A 16,594-nucleotide genomic window follows, 5' to 3' on the forward strand; every position below is an offset into this window, starting at 1 on the left:
GAGAGAGAGAGAGAGAGAAGAGGCTGCGTGATATATCTTTTTCCTATGCTTTGTAGGATATTTGTGATAGATTTTAATGAAAATTTTAAATCTTCAGCTTCAACTTCTTTAGTTGCTCAAAAGGTATACATGTCATTCCAAATGCTTTCCCAGAAAGCTGACATTGCAAAGGCGGAGATAGCATCTGATTTTTCAGCTAAACTTTCTTAAGAGGATAATATTTAAATTAAACCTGTTAATATGCTATTTGAAATAGAATGTCATAGAATATTGCTAAGTTTTACATTTTAGTGCTTGAGATGGTTTTTCCTTTATGAATTCTGTACAAAAGGTGTACCAGCAACAACGAGACTTCTGAATTGTATTATTTTTCATTGATTTCTTAGTGAACTTTTTAAAAATTTTCGAGATAAGCCAATATTCAAAATACTCTTGGATTCATGTGTCCCTAATGAATCACTCAATTATTGTTAATAAATGCATGTTTCTACTTTCTAGTGGCTTAAATAAATTATCTCATGTAAGTTGATTCCTTTCCTCTCAGCTTTAGTAATTGATTTCTGAGTATTGGTTTCTATGTCCATATTTGCAGAGTTTTTGAACATTTTCCAAGAAGGTGATGTTGCAATGTACATTGCATATTGTATGCTGAATAGTTTACATGCTTTCAAATTGATATTTATTATGATCCCCCATTATTTACAGGTTATTTTGGCAACAAAAGTAAGTGGCTATTCAGAGCGATCAACTTATCTGCGTGACAATGCAAAAGTTTTACGGGTTGATGCTGCTAATATTAGAGAAAGTGTAGAGAAAAGCCTTAAGCGCCTCAACACCGATTACATTGATTTATTGCAAATTCATTGGTAAGATTGCTGTCTTTTAAAGTGCATCAATTCTTGTAGGTTCTCTGCTTTTTTCTGTTTTTGTTTTTTTAATTTTTATAAAACCATGCACCATTTTTCACTTTTCTATCTTTTGAAAAGGCTACAGGCTGAGTGGTTATACTTCTCATTCTTTGACTCCCGATTCTGGGTAAAGTCAGAAATCTGGAGGCATTCACTGACTTGGCACTGTAGGCTGTCTTATCTCCAGCATAACTTCTTGATTTCCTTTTCCTTGTGAATTGGTTCGTGTCTACATTTTTGTGTGCCTTTTTCTCCAATAATAGGTAGGAGAAATATAATTAATATAAGCTCATTAATGAATCTATATTTTATTTAAGAAGCTATGTATTTCTCTGACTGATCATGTAGTCAAATTTTCTCTAACTAATGGTTTCTGAGGTTAATGTTCTATTTCAACATTCAATCAGGCCAGATCGCTATGTGCCACTGTTCGGTGAGTATTTTTATAATTATTCAAACTGGAGACCAAGCATACCATTTGTGGAGCAACTTAAGGCTTTTCAAGAACTTATTGATGAAGGGAAGGTAATGCTTTCCTAAACTATGTTAGATATATATTTAAATCTTCTTTGAGCTGACTATTTATCATCATATAAAACAGCATCGGAGTTAACCAGAGTGCTGCTAAAACATCAATTAGATTTTGTGTTCTGAATATGAAAATCTAGCTTTGAAGTGAATATCAATTGATAGCTGCTTTATCCCTACTAGAAAAATAGGAGTTGCGTTAGGGTGTCTGAATTTGCTTAGTAACTGTAAGAAGAACAATAAACTGCACAAGCTTGGCATTCTGAAATATTTGATCTTTTGTCTTCCATAAACTTATAGATGCTTGATGATGTGACATATACTCTATGATTGGTATGGATGCTTTTCAATTTTAGGTACGCTATATCGGAGTATCCAATGAGACTGCGTATGGAGTGATGGAGTTTGTTCATGCAGCTAAAGTCGAAGGACTACCAAAGATCGTTAGTATCCAAAACAGCTACAGTTTGCTGGTTAGGCGTTCTGAGGGTAAAGCTCATCCTGAAATTATATAAGCGAAAATCCAAAAGGAACATACAGTTAATCCTAATAGAGATTTGAATTCTGGAACATGCATTTCTCCCCTTTTAATATTCCTTCCAGTATCTGGTTGTCCATTGGGCTATGCAATGCTTCTTTAATCATTCTTCAGCATACACCTTCCTTCTACGCTTGGATCCACCGTCCACATTCAAGCCTTTTAATCATTCATCAGGCTTGCACGTGAGGAATCGTTCATCCGGTTTGCATGTGAGGAGGCATGTTAGAACTTAAATATAATAGTTGGGCCATTTCCTATCAGCTTAAGCTCTTAGAACATTGGTTATTCAACTTAATATGGTATTAAAGCAGGTGCTGCGGTTGTTCGTTAGCCCTTTTCATCATAGGTTTGTTATGCCTACATGTGTGAGGGGAAGTATTGAAGTGGTGACATAAAAAATCCCACATTGATATAGTTGAGGGTAAGCGGGGCACTTAAAAATAACAAAAGTTTCTCCGCCTATCATCAATTGGTTTTAGCTTCAATGCTCGTCTTAAAACTTAACAACTCCTAGCTTATTTTTGTTTACATAGATATTTCTAGACTTAAACTGACCGTCTTCAACTACTTACAACTGCTAGACATCTTGTTATGAAACACCCTGCAATAGAGTCAGCTCTGGCAATGCTTAATCTTGATGCTCCTTCAGGGACTCCGTTTGAGCATTGCATGTTTATAAAAATTTTTAACTTTGTGCTTTTGCAGTTGACCTGATTGAAGTTTGCCATCCAAACAATTGCAATATCGGCTTACTTTCATATTCTCCTCTGGGCGGTGGAACACTTAGTGGAAAATATTTAGATATCAATTCTGAAGCTGCAAAGAAAGGAAGGCTGAACCTTTTCCCTGGCTACATGGAAAGATATAACAAGTCAATTTCCAAGGTATGTTGATGGTAGGAATGTGACCAGAAATATATGGATACATTCTAGAAAATGTAAACCAAATTTCAGTAGCATGTCTGATGGCAGATAAATAGACCCACTAAGGATCTAGAGCTTTCTGGAAGTTATTGCTTTCCCCTTCATCTGTTTATACTCATGAAAATCAGACGTTAAGTTACTATATTTGGAAGGAAAAATCAAAATGCATAACCACATAAATGCTGGGCTTGATGACACATATTTTGCTATTTTGGTTGGAATTTCAGGAAGCAACAATACAATATATCGAGACGGCTAAAAAGCATGGATTAACTCCAGTTCAACTTGCACTTGGATTTGTGCGAGATCGTCCATTTATGACCAGTTCAATCATTGGGGCAACCTCGGTCGACCAACTGAAGGAAGACATTGATGCTTTTCTGACACCTGAGCGGCCTTTGCTACCAGAAGTAATGGAAGATATTGAAGCAGTCTTCACAAGATACAAAGATCCTGCCATCCTTTGAGAGTACTAAGTTGAAAACATGCTATTCATTCATATTGTTACTTCATCCAACTCGTTTGCCGTAGATATGCACATTCTTTACAACTGCTATGTATTTATTCATTTGTTTTTCTAGGGAAAGAAGCTACATGCATATTCGACCGGACGAACAGGGTTATTATAGTATTTTATATAAAAAAAATTGAAAAAGAAATATTAAAACCAGAGTTTAGGTTTGGCCACGTGGCAATGAAGAGAAAAAGAGAAAAAAAGGAAGTTAAATTAGTTGGGAGGTGAAGGTGGAAGCAGGAAGAGAAGCGCGCCAATGTCTCGCCTCTAATTGCTTTTGAGCTGCAAACGTCCCTTCACACAACATTCCACCGCTTACTTTCCTCTCATTTCGCCTCTTCTCTCTCTCTCTCTCTCTCATTACAGAACAAAGAAACATTCATCAAACCAACAACAAAGTAAAAACAATTTCATTGCAGGATCAAATCAAACAACCCCATTTTTACAGTAAATCAATGGGTCATCCTTTTTGAGTTTCGAAGTGTGGGTTTTTTTTTTTTCTATTTGATCCAAAAATAAGGAACTGGTGTTTTCTTTTTTCTTTTTTGAGGAAAAGATATTTGCTTTTGATGACGAGTTGTTTTGGGACTTGGTGAATGCTGGGAAAGGAATATATTTCCTTTTGATTGTTAATGAGAGGCCAAAGCAGAAAGCATATGCATCTATGAAGACAAGGGCAAGGGAGTCGCCGTTTCACCACCTGATGCTAGAGCGTCTTTTTCTTTGGCGGTTTCCTTTCAGTTTTTTTAAATGGAATGGCAGATCCTGTTAGTTATGGCAATTCTGAACGTGACATTGAGCAAGTAATTACTACCCTTTTTCTTCTCTCTTATCTTTCTGTTGTTGGAGATATGAAAGACGTCTAAGAGGAAGAGGATTGGTTCCTTCGACTTAACTTTTTGCAAAGAAGGGTTATTTAAAACGGTCAAGCCTAGCCTGAGTTGTTTTCTTTACCTTTCTTGCAATTAGTTTACTTATATTCTGTCTGGGTTTCAAAAAAATGGAGGATTAAGGGTAGAAATGAAGGTTGTAGTTATTGGTATTTATGCTGGTTTCTTTAGGTCCATAAACAAAGGAGGAGAAAAGGAGTTAAGACATGTTATAGAAATTGTAATCCCTTTCATAAATTTGCCATGTGGTTTGCTGTAAGTGGGTAAAATGGGGCTGTTTTCTTGAATAATAAGGCTAGTGGTGACACTCAGATTCATGTAATTATGAGTTTACTTATGACTATTTGTTCAACGAGCAGAAAATCTTAGATGAAAGCAGGGGAGGATTCTGACATAAGCAAAATGAGAACAAAAGCTTATATTAATTCTGATTTATCTTAGGGATAGTAATCCGATAATTAATTAGTATGATGTTGGCAAATTTTTCTTTTTGGTTTTCCTTTTTTAAGAAGAAAGATTCTTAATTATACATTATAGAATAGGACCATAGAGATACTGATTCATGTAGACTCTGGATTTATATATGGGTTTGACCATGTGAAGATTGATAGCTACAAAGTCAAGAGTCCCTAGTTTGCTAGTTTTAATACTCAAAAGAAAAAGTTTGGGATTTCACATATGAATGAGGTGAAAAATAAGAAACTGAGAGCAACAAGTTAAAAGAAACTAAGGGATGGGATAAATTCCCTGGAAATGATCAAGAATATAATGCCGAGTGACACATTTTCTTTATCTGTGGAACTTCCTCAATCTGTTGCCCCTGCCTGAAGCATCTGCATCTTCATGTCTTACATGATCCTCATTCTCTTAATGTATAGCAAAAACTAAAAACATAAATAAATTTTGAGGGCTGGTTGAAAGTAGCCCTTTGGAAATCCCAAAGTGAAACGCATTTACTGGTAGTCATATAGAAAAAACGTTCCTGTTTCATTCACGCAGACTGCAGATTTTAGCATTTATTTTTTCTTGGTTTCATTTTTGTCTAAGATTTGGATCTCTTTGCTCTTATTTGTTTTTTAATTTCTTTCCCTTTGTTTTGAAGGCACTTATTACTTTGAAAAAGGGCACTCAGCTTATCAAGTACAGCCGTAAAGGAAAACCCAAGTTTCGTGCATTTAGACTTTCTCCTGTGAGTTATTTTCTGTCAATTTCAAAATCTGCAATTTTATTTCATAGCAATGTACTCTTTCAGCCTTTTTCCCACATCAATATATTGGTTTAACAGCATTACACTTTAAAAAAGTAAGTTAATAAGCAAGAAACATATGTTAGAAGTACATTTATGTAGTCCTTAATACATGCATGTGCATGTGAATTTTCTTCTATTTCCTATTTTTAATTTTCTATCTGGCATGCAGTTATTAGTAGAAAAATATATGCAGTTCTCCCTCTCAGTAACCTTAAGTGCATATATGATTTCAATTTTAGCTGTATTAACAGGATGAAACAACACTGATATGGTTATCACATGGAGAAGAGAGGAATCTGAAATTATCTTCTGTTTCTCGTATCATTCCTGGACAACGAACTGTAAGCTTTATGTCTGCATTTCAGTTTTCCAGTTAATGAAAAATGTTGCAGTTTAATTAGCCTTCTTTTCTATGTTATGCCACTAAGATTTCCATGCAAAAAAAAGGAAATAACTAACCACTGTTTGCGAACTGCTACAGGCTGTTTTTAGAAGATATTTGCGCCCAGAAAAGGAGTACTTATCTTTTTCACTTCTATACAATAACGGCGAAAGATCTCTCGACCTGGTTAGTACTACTTAACAGTTAATTCTGCTATATATTTATATTCAGCTGAATGGTAAATTTGAATCCAGTGATTACCATTGTCTACCTCCATAGATCTGCAAGGACAAAGTTGAGGCAGAAGTGTGGTTTGCAGGGCTCAAGGCATTGATTGGACAGAATCGTAATAGACGAACTAAGAGTGATTTCAGTGATGTGAGTTTTCCATTCTACCTATGTGCACTAAGTTGGCAGATTGAAGCAGTATTTGTTGGAAAATCCACTTAGAAAATAACGCAATTGTGGCTTGAGAATTTAGGAGAGACTGGCTCTAGCAAAATACTAATTCATTAGTTAAATCACTAACTTGGGAATATGGCAGCAAATATTTTGACTCTTACCAATTTAAAGTGTAACAATCTACATGGCGTGTTTCAAGGTATGAATTAATAAGGACATCAAATCGAACTTGATAGTCTTTTGAATGATACACACAGTGTGAGAACCATTATTACATGAATTCAGGGAATGTATGCGATATATTGTTGCCTGTGCTTTAGATTGAAATCTTTTCTTGCTAACTTCCATGTCTTTATGTCAGCTACAAGGAGATTTCTTTCTAAATGGCCGCCCATTTGGTGCAGCTCTAGAGTTCAACAATAGTGTTGCCCATGGTAGGGTGTCTATAGATTTTGGAAGCTCAGATGTGGGGTCAGAACGCGCAAGTATGCAGTTGAGAACTAGTGCTGGAGATGGTTTTCGAATTAGTGTTTCAAGCACTCCTAGCTGTTCAAGTGGCGGATCTGGTCCAGATGACATAGAGTCATTAGGTGATGTTTACGTATGGGGAGAAGTTTGGTCTGATGGAGTTACACCAGATGGGTCCGCAAGTTCAGTCCCCACAAAAATTGATGTGCTAACTCCTAAGCCCTTAGAATCAAATGTAGTTCTTGATGTTCATCAGATAGCTTGTGGCGCTAGACATATTGCTCTTGTAACAAAGCAAGGTGAAGTTTTCACCTGGGGTGAGGAATCTGGTGGGAGACTCGGTCATGGAATTGAAAAAGACTTTAGCCACCCCCGACTCGTTGAGTTCCTGGCAGTCAATAATGTGGATTTTGTTGCATGTGGAGAGTATCATACATGTGTTGTATCCACATCTGGTGATTTATTCACTTGGGGTGATGGTACTCATAATGCTGGACTCCTTGGTCATGGAACTGACGTTAGCCACTGGATTCCAAAAAGAGTTTCTGGTGCATTAGAAGGACTACAAGTCTTATCTATCGCCTGTGGCACATGGCATTCAGCTCTAGCAACCTCTAATGGGAAGCTATTTACATTTGGTGATGGAAAATTCGGTGTTTTGGGCCATGGAGATCGAGAAAGTCTTACATATCCAAAAGAAGTCCAAATGTTGAATGGACTAAAGACTATTAAAGTTGCATGTGGGTTATGGCATACGGCAGCTATTGTAGAGGTTATAGGCCATTCAGGTGTCAACATTTCATCAAGAAAGTTGTTTACCTGGGGTGATGGTGACAAACACCGGCTAGGACATGGAAGTAAGGAAACTTATCTACTTCCAACCTGCGTCTCTTCACTAATTGACTACAATTTCCACCAGATAGCTTGCGGACATACTATGACTATTGCACTTACTACATCAGGTCATGTCTTTACTATGGGTGGTACTGCATATGGTCAACTAGGCAACCCAAGTGCTGATGGAAAGTTACCATGCCTGGTACAAGAAAGACTGGTAGGTGAATTTGTTGAAGAAATTTCTTGTGGAGCATATCATGTTGCTGTCCTGACATCAAGAAGTGAAGTGTTCACTTGGGGAAGAGGTGCCAATGGAAGACTGGGACATGGTGACACAGAAGATAGGAGAACTCCAACATTGGTTGAAGCATTGAAGGATAGGCATGTCAAAAATATATCATGTGGTTCAAATTTCACTTCCAGTATATGCATCCATAAATGGGTCTCTGGTGCTGACCAGTCAGTTTGCTCTGGCTGCCGACAGGCCTTTGGTTTCACTAGAAAGAGGCACAATTGTTATAATTGTGGGCTGGTGCACTGCCATGCTTGCAGTTCCAAGAAAGCATTGAAAGCAGCATTGGCTCCAACACCAGGCAAACCTCATCGCGTTTGTGATGCTTGCTATTCAAAACTTAAAGCTGCTGAAGCTGGTAATACTTCAAGTTTGAATAGAAAAGTTGCTGGTCCCCGCCCCTCATTAGATGGCAGGGAAAGAATGGATAGGGGAGAGATAAGGTCTTCTAGGCTTTTGCTCTCTCCTAACACAGACCCACTCAAATACCTTGAGATCAGGTCAGGAAAACCTGGGGCCAGATATGATTCTCCTTCTCTTGTCCAAGCTTCGCAAGCTCCATCACTTTTACAGCTTAAAGATATTGCTTTTCCAAGTTCACTCACTGTTATTCAAAATGCTTTTAAACCTGCTACTCCTCCACCAACGCCACCACCTCAGTCCCCCATCAACTCAAGATCTAGTTCACCATACTCAAGGAGACCAAGCCCTCCACGCTCTGTCACATCTACATTTTCAAGGAATTTTATTGAAAGCCTAAGGAAGTCAAATGAACTTTTGAAACAAGAAGTGGCAAAATTGCAAAATCAAGTACTAGTGATATACCTTTTTGCTATCCCATTATGATCATTACTACACTGCTAGTGTTAACCTTGCAGCCTTGCATCAAAAATAACTTTTCTCTTCTTTTGAGCAATTACAGATGAAAGGATTGAACCAGAAATGTGATTCACAAGACACGGAGATGCAGAAACTAAGAAAAAATGCTGAAGAATCTGCTTCATATGCTGCAGCAGAATCATTCAAGTGTAAAGAGGCCAAGGAAGTTTTGAAATCCTTCACAGATCAGGTATAGTTTAGTTCACTTAAAATTTCCACTAGATATAAACCACTGCTCTATGTAAATGCTAATCACACCATCTAGAACCTACTGATGATACAAATCAAAATTCTTCTGCAGTTGAAGGAAATAACAGAGACATTGCCTCCTGAGATTTTGGAAAGCGAAACCTTTAGAGCTATGCATACTCAAGCTGAAGCATTCTTACACACACATGGAACATCTGAAGCTGCCGCTTCTTTTCCAGCAAGCTTGGAGTCTTCAGATATGCAAGACCAGAGAGTGGAAGATAATGTAGACACTGCTGCTACTGTCCCATCTTGTAATAGTGGAAGTTCTATTACAAGAGAGGCTGCACCTCAACAAAGCTCACAAATCGAATCAAGTGCGTCAGAGGCTGCACCTCAACAAAGCTCACAATTAGAATCAAGGTCGTCAGAGGCTTCAGCAATTAGAGGTGGAGGAGAAAATGAGCTTACCGAGCAATTTGAACCTGGAGTTTACATCACCTTCTCTTATAACCAAAATGGTGCCAAGCTCTTTGGACGAGTTAGATTCAGGTACTTGACTAAATGGTTGATTCTACTGAAATTCCACATGCCAATTCATGCATGGATCAGCAGAGAATTAATTTTTCTTGTGATTCCTGCAGAATGAATAAGATTCAAGGCCATATTCTTCATCCTTTGACTAATTCTGTTTTTTTCTTGTGATGATGGGTCCCACATGAGACAATTTAGCTAGACTGAAACGATGTCACAATGAGAAGAGGATAGCATAGTTGTTAGACAATTAGAATGGCTGGTCATCAATCTTAGTAGCTTCAGTTTCGTACAATCACTTCAAGAATAATTAGTTAAGCTCTGTATATCAAGGGGCAAGTTATAGAATGTATGTATTGTAAAATATAATTCAGAATTAAGATTTAATAATATAATATAAATTGTATAAATTAAATTATATATTATATAAATATTAAAATATATAATATATATTATATATTTAATATGATAACATGATTAAAATATAATAAAATGGAATTAAATAATTAAAAAATTATATAATTATTGTGTTGTATCAAAGTTAGATGTTTTGTTAACAATCTCACCGCAGGAAAACAGGATCAGTGATAGGAATGGATACAGAATGCATACATACAGCATACATGCATACACACATAGGCACAAACACCCATACATGCATAGACACAAACATACACACACAAAGAATGCACCATCGACGTATATATACCCGGATAACCAGATTCCCCTGACGATCCTTTCTACTTCTGAAAACCCAAGATTGACTAGCATTTATTGTGCAAGACTTGCATTGAGATTGGTCAGTGACTTGCATGAAGAGCTCTTAATCTCAATGCCTTTAATTGACTCCAACATTTTTGCAGTAAACGGAGGTTTGCTGCACATCAGGCAGAAGAGTGGTGGCTCAGAAATAGAGATAGGGTGCAATTGAGGTATATTATGCAGGTAACAAGACCAGCTTCAGCCGCATCATCCCTTACTCCACCACACCCTCCACAACCACCATCTCCACCACCTGCTGATGAAACCAATGAGGAAGCTTCCCCTCCTGAAACTTAGTGATCTGGCAATGTATAGCAGAAAAAGATTATGCAGCTACTATGACAGCAGCATTTTGATCAACAATCAAGCATGGGATGTACTTTGTTTTTAGGAAAGGTTAGGTTTGGATGTTTTATCCAGGGAAGTAGGATACAAAAATTCTGCATCACTTTGCCTCAACAAGGCATAGAAACAACTCCATGCTCCAGACATGATGACTGCAAAGGTGTTTACTTTAGAGGCAGAAAGAAGTACATATAACTCTAAGTATTCATTCTTCGTTTCTTATCTGTTACCTTCTAAAATCTTTCTAGTGAGACATTGTAGCTGTACAGTATATAAAATTTATTATTTGTGACATTAGCAAAGTCACTTTTTTCTCTTTTTTTTTTTGAATAAATTGAAATACTGAACAGCTTTTGTTATACACAAACACGTAATTACATACACTTAAATACATATATATATATATATATATATACTTTTATACAAACATTATCTTACTTTCTATTTAGATTGAAGGTTAATAAACTTTAACTTTCAGATTTTACTTTCAAATTCCGTAGAAAAATAGATAATCTAATGAGTACAACAAATAAAAAGGGTTCATTGGGACAGTGAAAGAAGGAACTATATACAAAGTAAAATATTGTTACCACTAGTAGAAAAATTATTTGGGGTGGTGGGAATCTTTAGATCAATTATTTAACATATTAAACCATGTTTGTATCCATTAATTATTTGGTGGGTTGATAATCCTAATACCAATTATTTGGTTGAGAAAATTTGTTTTGCAATATTTGCATTAGAGCACTTTGATAACTTGTTTATGGCCATCAAAGTTGTTGATGTCACTTTGATAACTTGCCAACTATATTTGATAGCTGAACCAACCATAGTTATTACATCTATCAAGAAATTGACTCAATCTGGACTTTTATTTAGGATTTTTTTTCTTATTAAAAAAGAAAATTAACTTTTTTTTTCAAAAAAAGGACCGGTATATGTAAATAATTAGTGATCCAATGAGAGAATAGCACGTGTCAAAAACCTTAGTCGTCAAGGAACCGCGCCCCGGGCCTTTAATACACGTCAATTCAGTTTCCTGCGCAATTACTTAGCGAAAAAATAAATACAAAAGTGATAATAATTAAATAGACTAAAAAATATTTTAATTTTATCCCTCTGACTTCCAAAATTCTCCTCTGCTAAGAAACCTTTATTAAAAGCTACTTTTCAATCCCTCGATCCTAACCTTGGATTTTTTTCCTTTTCATTTTCCGGGAAATAGTTTTTCCTGGAAAAAATAGAAAAAGCAGAGCCCAATTTTCCATCGAACCAAACGGAAGCTTTTTCTGAATGGGGCAACAACAATCGAAAGGCGAGTTGTTGTACAATCAAGTGAATTACGGCAACACTGAAGGGATCAAAGCTCTTTGCCGTGAAGGCGCAGGCCTTGAGGTACCAACTAATTAATTCTGATTTTTTTTGTTATTTAAAAACTGATTAAATTAGGTTTTAATCGATTTTTTTTTGGTTATGGATTGGCAGTGGATTGATAGAGAAGGGAAAACGCCGTTGATTTTAGCGTGTTTGAATCCGGAGCTTTTTAATGTGGCCAAAACTTTGATCGAACTCGGTGCCAACGTTAACGCTTATCGTCCAGGTTTGTTTTTTTTTTAATTCATTTCTCAAGGGAATTTAATTAATTTTTGTTTTTTGATGAAGTTAAATTTTGAGTATTGCTTCTAACAAATAAATTTAACCTTTTTTAATCACTCCCAGAACCAGAGATGTACGATATTGAAGAAACTTTCTTTATTTCAATTTTTTTCTTTTTCGCATTTGAAATTTTTGCTGGAAATTTGTCATGGTTGGTAATAACCCGTGTTAAAAAGGATGACATTTGGGTAAAGTAAAGGGGCTTTGGAGGCTTTACCAGAAACGACTAGTATACTAACTGATTTAAGTTTTGGTGTAATTTGTGTTTAGGTCGGCATGCTGGGACTCCCTTGCACCATGCAGCAAAGAGGGGCCTCCAAAATACTGTCAAATTACTTCTTTCACATGGAGGTTATTTGTCTTATCCATTTCTGTAATGCTATGCGAAAACCAAGTTATTAGTTGTTACAGGATGAATATGTTTGATTTGAACTGTGTGGATTAGTCTTATTAAATGGCGTGTTCAAATTTTCAGCTAACCCGTTGGCGCTGAATGATGATTGTCAAACACCTCTAGATGTTGCTAGGGTGAAAGGACATGTCAATGTTGTGCGGACAATTGAGGTATAAATGGAAGTTTATTTCTTATATTCTATAATTTTTATGACATTCTCAAAACTTTGACATTTATCATGTATACTAAGTGCTGCCTGAACTGAGATTTTTTTGCCCTCTGATGTTGTGCAGGACCACATATGCTTATTCTCTGGTTGGATGCGGGAGTTTTACGGGCCAGGATTTATTGAAATGTTTGCTCCTCAATTGGTTTCAAGAAAAGTGTGAGTATTATTATTTGGGATACTTTTTAATTTTGATTTTTTTTGCTTGTTTGCTTCCTTATGCCATAGAAGCAATATGCCTGGATAGTTTCTTTAATGAAAATCTTGATTTTTTATCAATCAGTAGCATTCTTTTTTCAAGCAAATTGGTGTATCTTCTCACTAATGTACTTCTTGCAGTTGGGTGGTTGTTTTACCAACTGGTTCCCGTAACCATACAAAGCCTTTCAAGTTGGAGCTGGCCATATATTCCAGTTTGCAGGTATTGCAAGTATAATTTGTCTCTCATTTTTTAATCTAGAGCAATACAGGTTCTAAGAGTGCAAAAAGAGGTGAATTGAGCCAAATATCTTCTCAGCTAAATCAGAATGCTTCCTTTTTCAACCTGAATTGAAGCTCAAATGAAGGCTGAACTAAGTCAAAAATCCACAAGCTTGGCTTTAATTAGCCTGAATTTGATCATCAAGTTAGCATTGGCTTTCTTAAATATATATGATTCTATTATGTGTAAATAATGAATTTTACTTACTCTTGATTACCAATGTATTAGATGTTAAATATGCATATAGGCTGCAAGCTAATAGTTGAGGTCCTTTTCTACCGCTTGTTTGGGTAAATGGCTAATGAACAGGATGCCCAACCACGAACAATTATTCCATTGTGGAGAGCTAATTTGGAGGAGCCAAAGCTTAACCAGCCTGATCCTTCGGTGGCAATCCTTGATAACAGCACCCGTAATTTCTCTTGCTAATATATCTAGTTGTCAATATTTTTTGGCTATGTTTTTGAATTTGAAATCAGATGGGTTTCTTAGTCTCCATATTTTGATTGATTTTATCTTCATGCATAGTCTCAAGACGCGGGAGGCGGAGGCGAAGTATTTACACCTCCCGAGAGGCGAGGTGTAAGCCTGGAATAATAGCTAGACTTAAGCATGGTAATTATCAGTTATTTACAAATGTATAGAAAACCCTGAAATTGAATGAAGGTGCATGCAAAATGATAAATCCAGAGTCCTTTGATATTAGAAATTATTAGGACTTTAATTGCAGCTTTACAATACTCCAGCCTCCGTTATGTTGTGTGAATAATTAGGTGAAAACTGGTTACTCACTTTGATGCTTGGATACTACCAATAAGTATTTGTTTCAGTTTTTGGATGATAGTGTATGTTTTCTTTGTTAGAATTCACATCACTGTGTTCTGGTTCTTTTCCAGAAACACGCATTAAACTTGCGCCCGAATATGAAAATGACAGACAGAAGCTTCAGTGGTTTTGTGATGCATGCAAAGGAATCCCACAGGTACTAGTCACCCTCTATATTCAGATGTTTCATTTCTGCTTCCTGTTTGTAGAGCCATGCAGAACTTATAGTACTGTAACTACAGAAGCAAGTTTTGTCAATCGGAAGTGAATTCTTTTATCATTACAATTATATTTCCTCTAGTTTTTTTACAATAATACTATGAATTTCCTGTTAAAAATTATTGGGTCTTTGAAAAGAAGTTACTGTAGCTAAGTGAAGCTGGACTCAGTACACAATGGAGTTTATATTTTTGAATCTGTTTGCTTGAGGGAATTGCACTGTTTTTCAGAAGCAAATTAGGATAAGTGTGAATAGAATTTTTTATTGAAACTACACAAACATTCTATAAGGTATATGAGATGTAGACTTTTGTTTTTGGGTTGTGAGGGTGTTGGGTTCCAGAGTTTATGCAGTAACAAGTAAAACCTCAGTGTAGTTGTTCATTTACCCAACTTTTAGAAATATGAAACTTTTGGTGTCTGATATATCTGGCACGGTAAATGTCCAGTTAATTTTCAGTCTTTCACATTAAAACTCCATGTTTATGTGAGTTATGGAATTTGGAATATGTAGGCAACAGGTCCTGCATTTCTGCATAATTCTCAGCCTCCAGCTGCTCAGGCAACTGCACCACAAGATGCAGAGGATTTAGAATTAGCAATGGCAATCAGTGCCTCTATCCAGTCAGCTATTGCAGAGACACCCAATTTCGATTTGCATTCTGGCAATGAGGCTGGTTCATCCACCAGTTGGAGTAGCTCTGTAAGTACTAGCAATCACAGTGGTTCAATAGCAGTGATGGCATCTGCTCCTACAAAGGCAAGCATCAGTGAATGGTCAATGACTGAACCTGGCTCTGGTAGCAATTCAACTGAGGGCACGGGGATCCATAATAATAACATTTCTGCTGTCCATACGACAGTGCAAACCTCAGATTCAGTCCCATCAGCCCCACCAGCTGTTAATGAGATCATAGAAGATGGTCCAATTCAATATCCATCGATTGATTCCAGTCCGATTGATATGTCTTCCACAAATATTGAAAGCGTATCTGCAAGTGCAGATCAAACAAAAGAAGACGAAGCTCCTTCTTCATGTGTGATATGTTTGGATGCTCCATCTGAGGCAGCTTGCGTCCCTTGTGGCCATGTAGCTGGATGCATGTCTTGTTTGAATGAGATTAAAGCCAAGAAATGGGGTTGCCCTGTATGTCGTACCAAGATTGAGCAGGTTATAAGGCTCTATCGTGTTTGAATTTCACATCTGAATTACTTGTGTAAAGCTCTAAAGGTTTTCTGTGATTTCTGCGCCTCAAATAAGTTTGTTTCCTTGTGGAGTTTACTAGTTTGTAAGCCTGCGCATCGCGCTATTTATTTTTGTAAAATTATATAATCCAAAATTACTTTAAACAAAATTCATTTCATGTATATTTGCAGCAAAAGGAAAATTATGAATAGATCCCAACTCGAAACTATCATGAAATTCCAATTATGAATAGATCCCAACTCGAAATTAACTTGAAATTCCAATTTCATGACCAACATAATGATCTAACGGGACCCTTTCAATTATCAATCTCTATCTAGTTCAAGTAGCTGTGGATTATGTTGAGTAGAGGAACAGTGGGAGATCATGTCTCTTCTGAAAAGAGTAAAGAAGAAGTTAAAAGGCAAACTGTAACTTGACGCGAACGTGACCTATTGCCACCACTGGCATTGTGGAGAGTTGGCAGGAGCTAGTTAGGCGCTTTGTCGGCATACTTTTTACACTTCGCATGTACTCAAAACATCCAAAAAAAAATGGGCAAGGCTCTTTTGGAAGACATCCTTTGTCATGTTGGCTAGCTCTTTGATTTACTCCAGAAAGTGGACGGTCATGACTCATGTTTCCTTAATAGAGTGTGATCTACTTATCAGCCATTCATATCGTTTAAAGCATTCCACTGATGTTGGTTAAGGATAAACCAAGATGGGGCCCCTCTCACTGTTTCCATGCGCTTTATGCCTTACTCATGTCTTTTAATCATCAAGGTGCAGCCTTCCCTGTTTCGGATGACTCCTGGGAGGCCTATAACAACCAATTGGGATTTGATGAAATTGGGTTCAAGACCCGTCAAAAGCGCTCGGCTTCATCTCTCTTTCATCTGTTTGCTGTTCACTTGGGATCGGGCTAACTATTTAGGCTTCCAAGTTGCGTTTCATAATGACAA

At 36.7% G+C, this 16,594-nt stretch overlaps 3 protein-coding genes across 5 annotated transcripts; all 3 read left to right on the forward strand.

Moving 5' to 3' along the window:
• The first annotated feature begins 77 nt into the window (after positions 1 to 77).
• On the forward strand, positions 78 to 3,570 carry LOC110421186 (NAD(P)-linked oxidoreductase superfamily protein). Of its 2 annotated transcripts, XM_021434699.2 has the most exons (5): positions 78 to 866; positions 1,316 to 1,433; positions 1,793 to 1,925; positions 2,683 to 2,861; positions 3,128 to 3,570. In XM_021434699.2, exons 1-5 carry the CDS (start codon positions 577 to 579, stop codon positions 3,365 to 3,367), a joined length of 960 nt encoding a protein of 319 aa, XP_021290374.1. In that variant the 5' UTR covers positions 78 to 576; the 3' UTR covers positions 3,368 to 3,570. The 2 variants fall into 2 exon arrangements, with proteins under 2 accessions (XP_021290374.1, XP_089640602.1); XM_089784476.1 differs by lacking the exon at positions 78 to 866 and having other exon boundaries at positions 1,185 to 1,433.
• An 89-nt stretch (positions 3,571 to 3,659) lies between these two features.
• Positions 3,660 to 10,957, forward strand: LOC110422319 (PH, RCC1 and FYVE domains-containing protein 1-like). Its single transcript, XM_021436184.1, has 9 exons — positions 3,660 to 4,217; positions 5,407 to 5,493; positions 5,805 to 5,894; positions 6,035 to 6,121; positions 6,215 to 6,313; positions 6,699 to 8,744; positions 8,857 to 9,003; positions 9,115 to 9,554; positions 10,400 to 10,957. The coding sequence occupies exons 1-9, from the start codon at positions 4,170 to 4,172 to the stop codon at positions 10,593 to 10,595; spliced, it is 3,240 nt and encodes a 1,079-aa protein (XP_021291859.1). The 5' UTR covers positions 3,660 to 4,169; the 3' UTR covers positions 10,596 to 10,957.
• A 747-nt stretch (positions 10,958 to 11,704) lies between these two features.
• Positions 11,705 to 15,876, forward strand: LOC110421170 (putative E3 ubiquitin-protein ligase XBAT35). 2 transcript variants are annotated; one of them, XM_021434672.2, is made up of 10 exons: positions 11,705 to 12,038; positions 12,129 to 12,243; positions 12,570 to 12,650; positions 12,775 to 12,863; positions 12,987 to 13,078; positions 13,259 to 13,340; positions 13,710 to 13,812; positions 13,929 to 14,015; positions 14,297 to 14,382; positions 14,959 to 15,876. In XM_021434672.2, exons 1-10 carry the CDS (start codon positions 11,937 to 11,939, stop codon positions 15,637 to 15,639), a joined length of 1,518 nt encoding a protein of 505 aa, XP_021290347.1. In that variant the 5' UTR covers positions 11,705 to 11,936; the 3' UTR covers positions 15,640 to 15,876. The 2 variants fall into 2 exon arrangements, with proteins under 2 accessions (XP_021290347.1, XP_021290348.1); XM_021434673.2 differs by lacking the exon at positions 13,929 to 14,015.
• Positions 15,877 to 16,594: the final 718 nt, after the last annotated feature.

Source organism: Theobroma umbraticum, unplaced genomic scaffold, assembly GCF_002168275.2.
Source record: "Theobroma umbraticum cultivar Fairchild unplaced genomic scaffold, ASM216827v3 scaffold_130.0, whole genome shotgun sequence".
Lineage (NCBI taxonomy): Eukaryota > Viridiplantae > Streptophyta > Magnoliopsida > Malvales > Malvaceae > Theobroma > Theobroma umbraticum.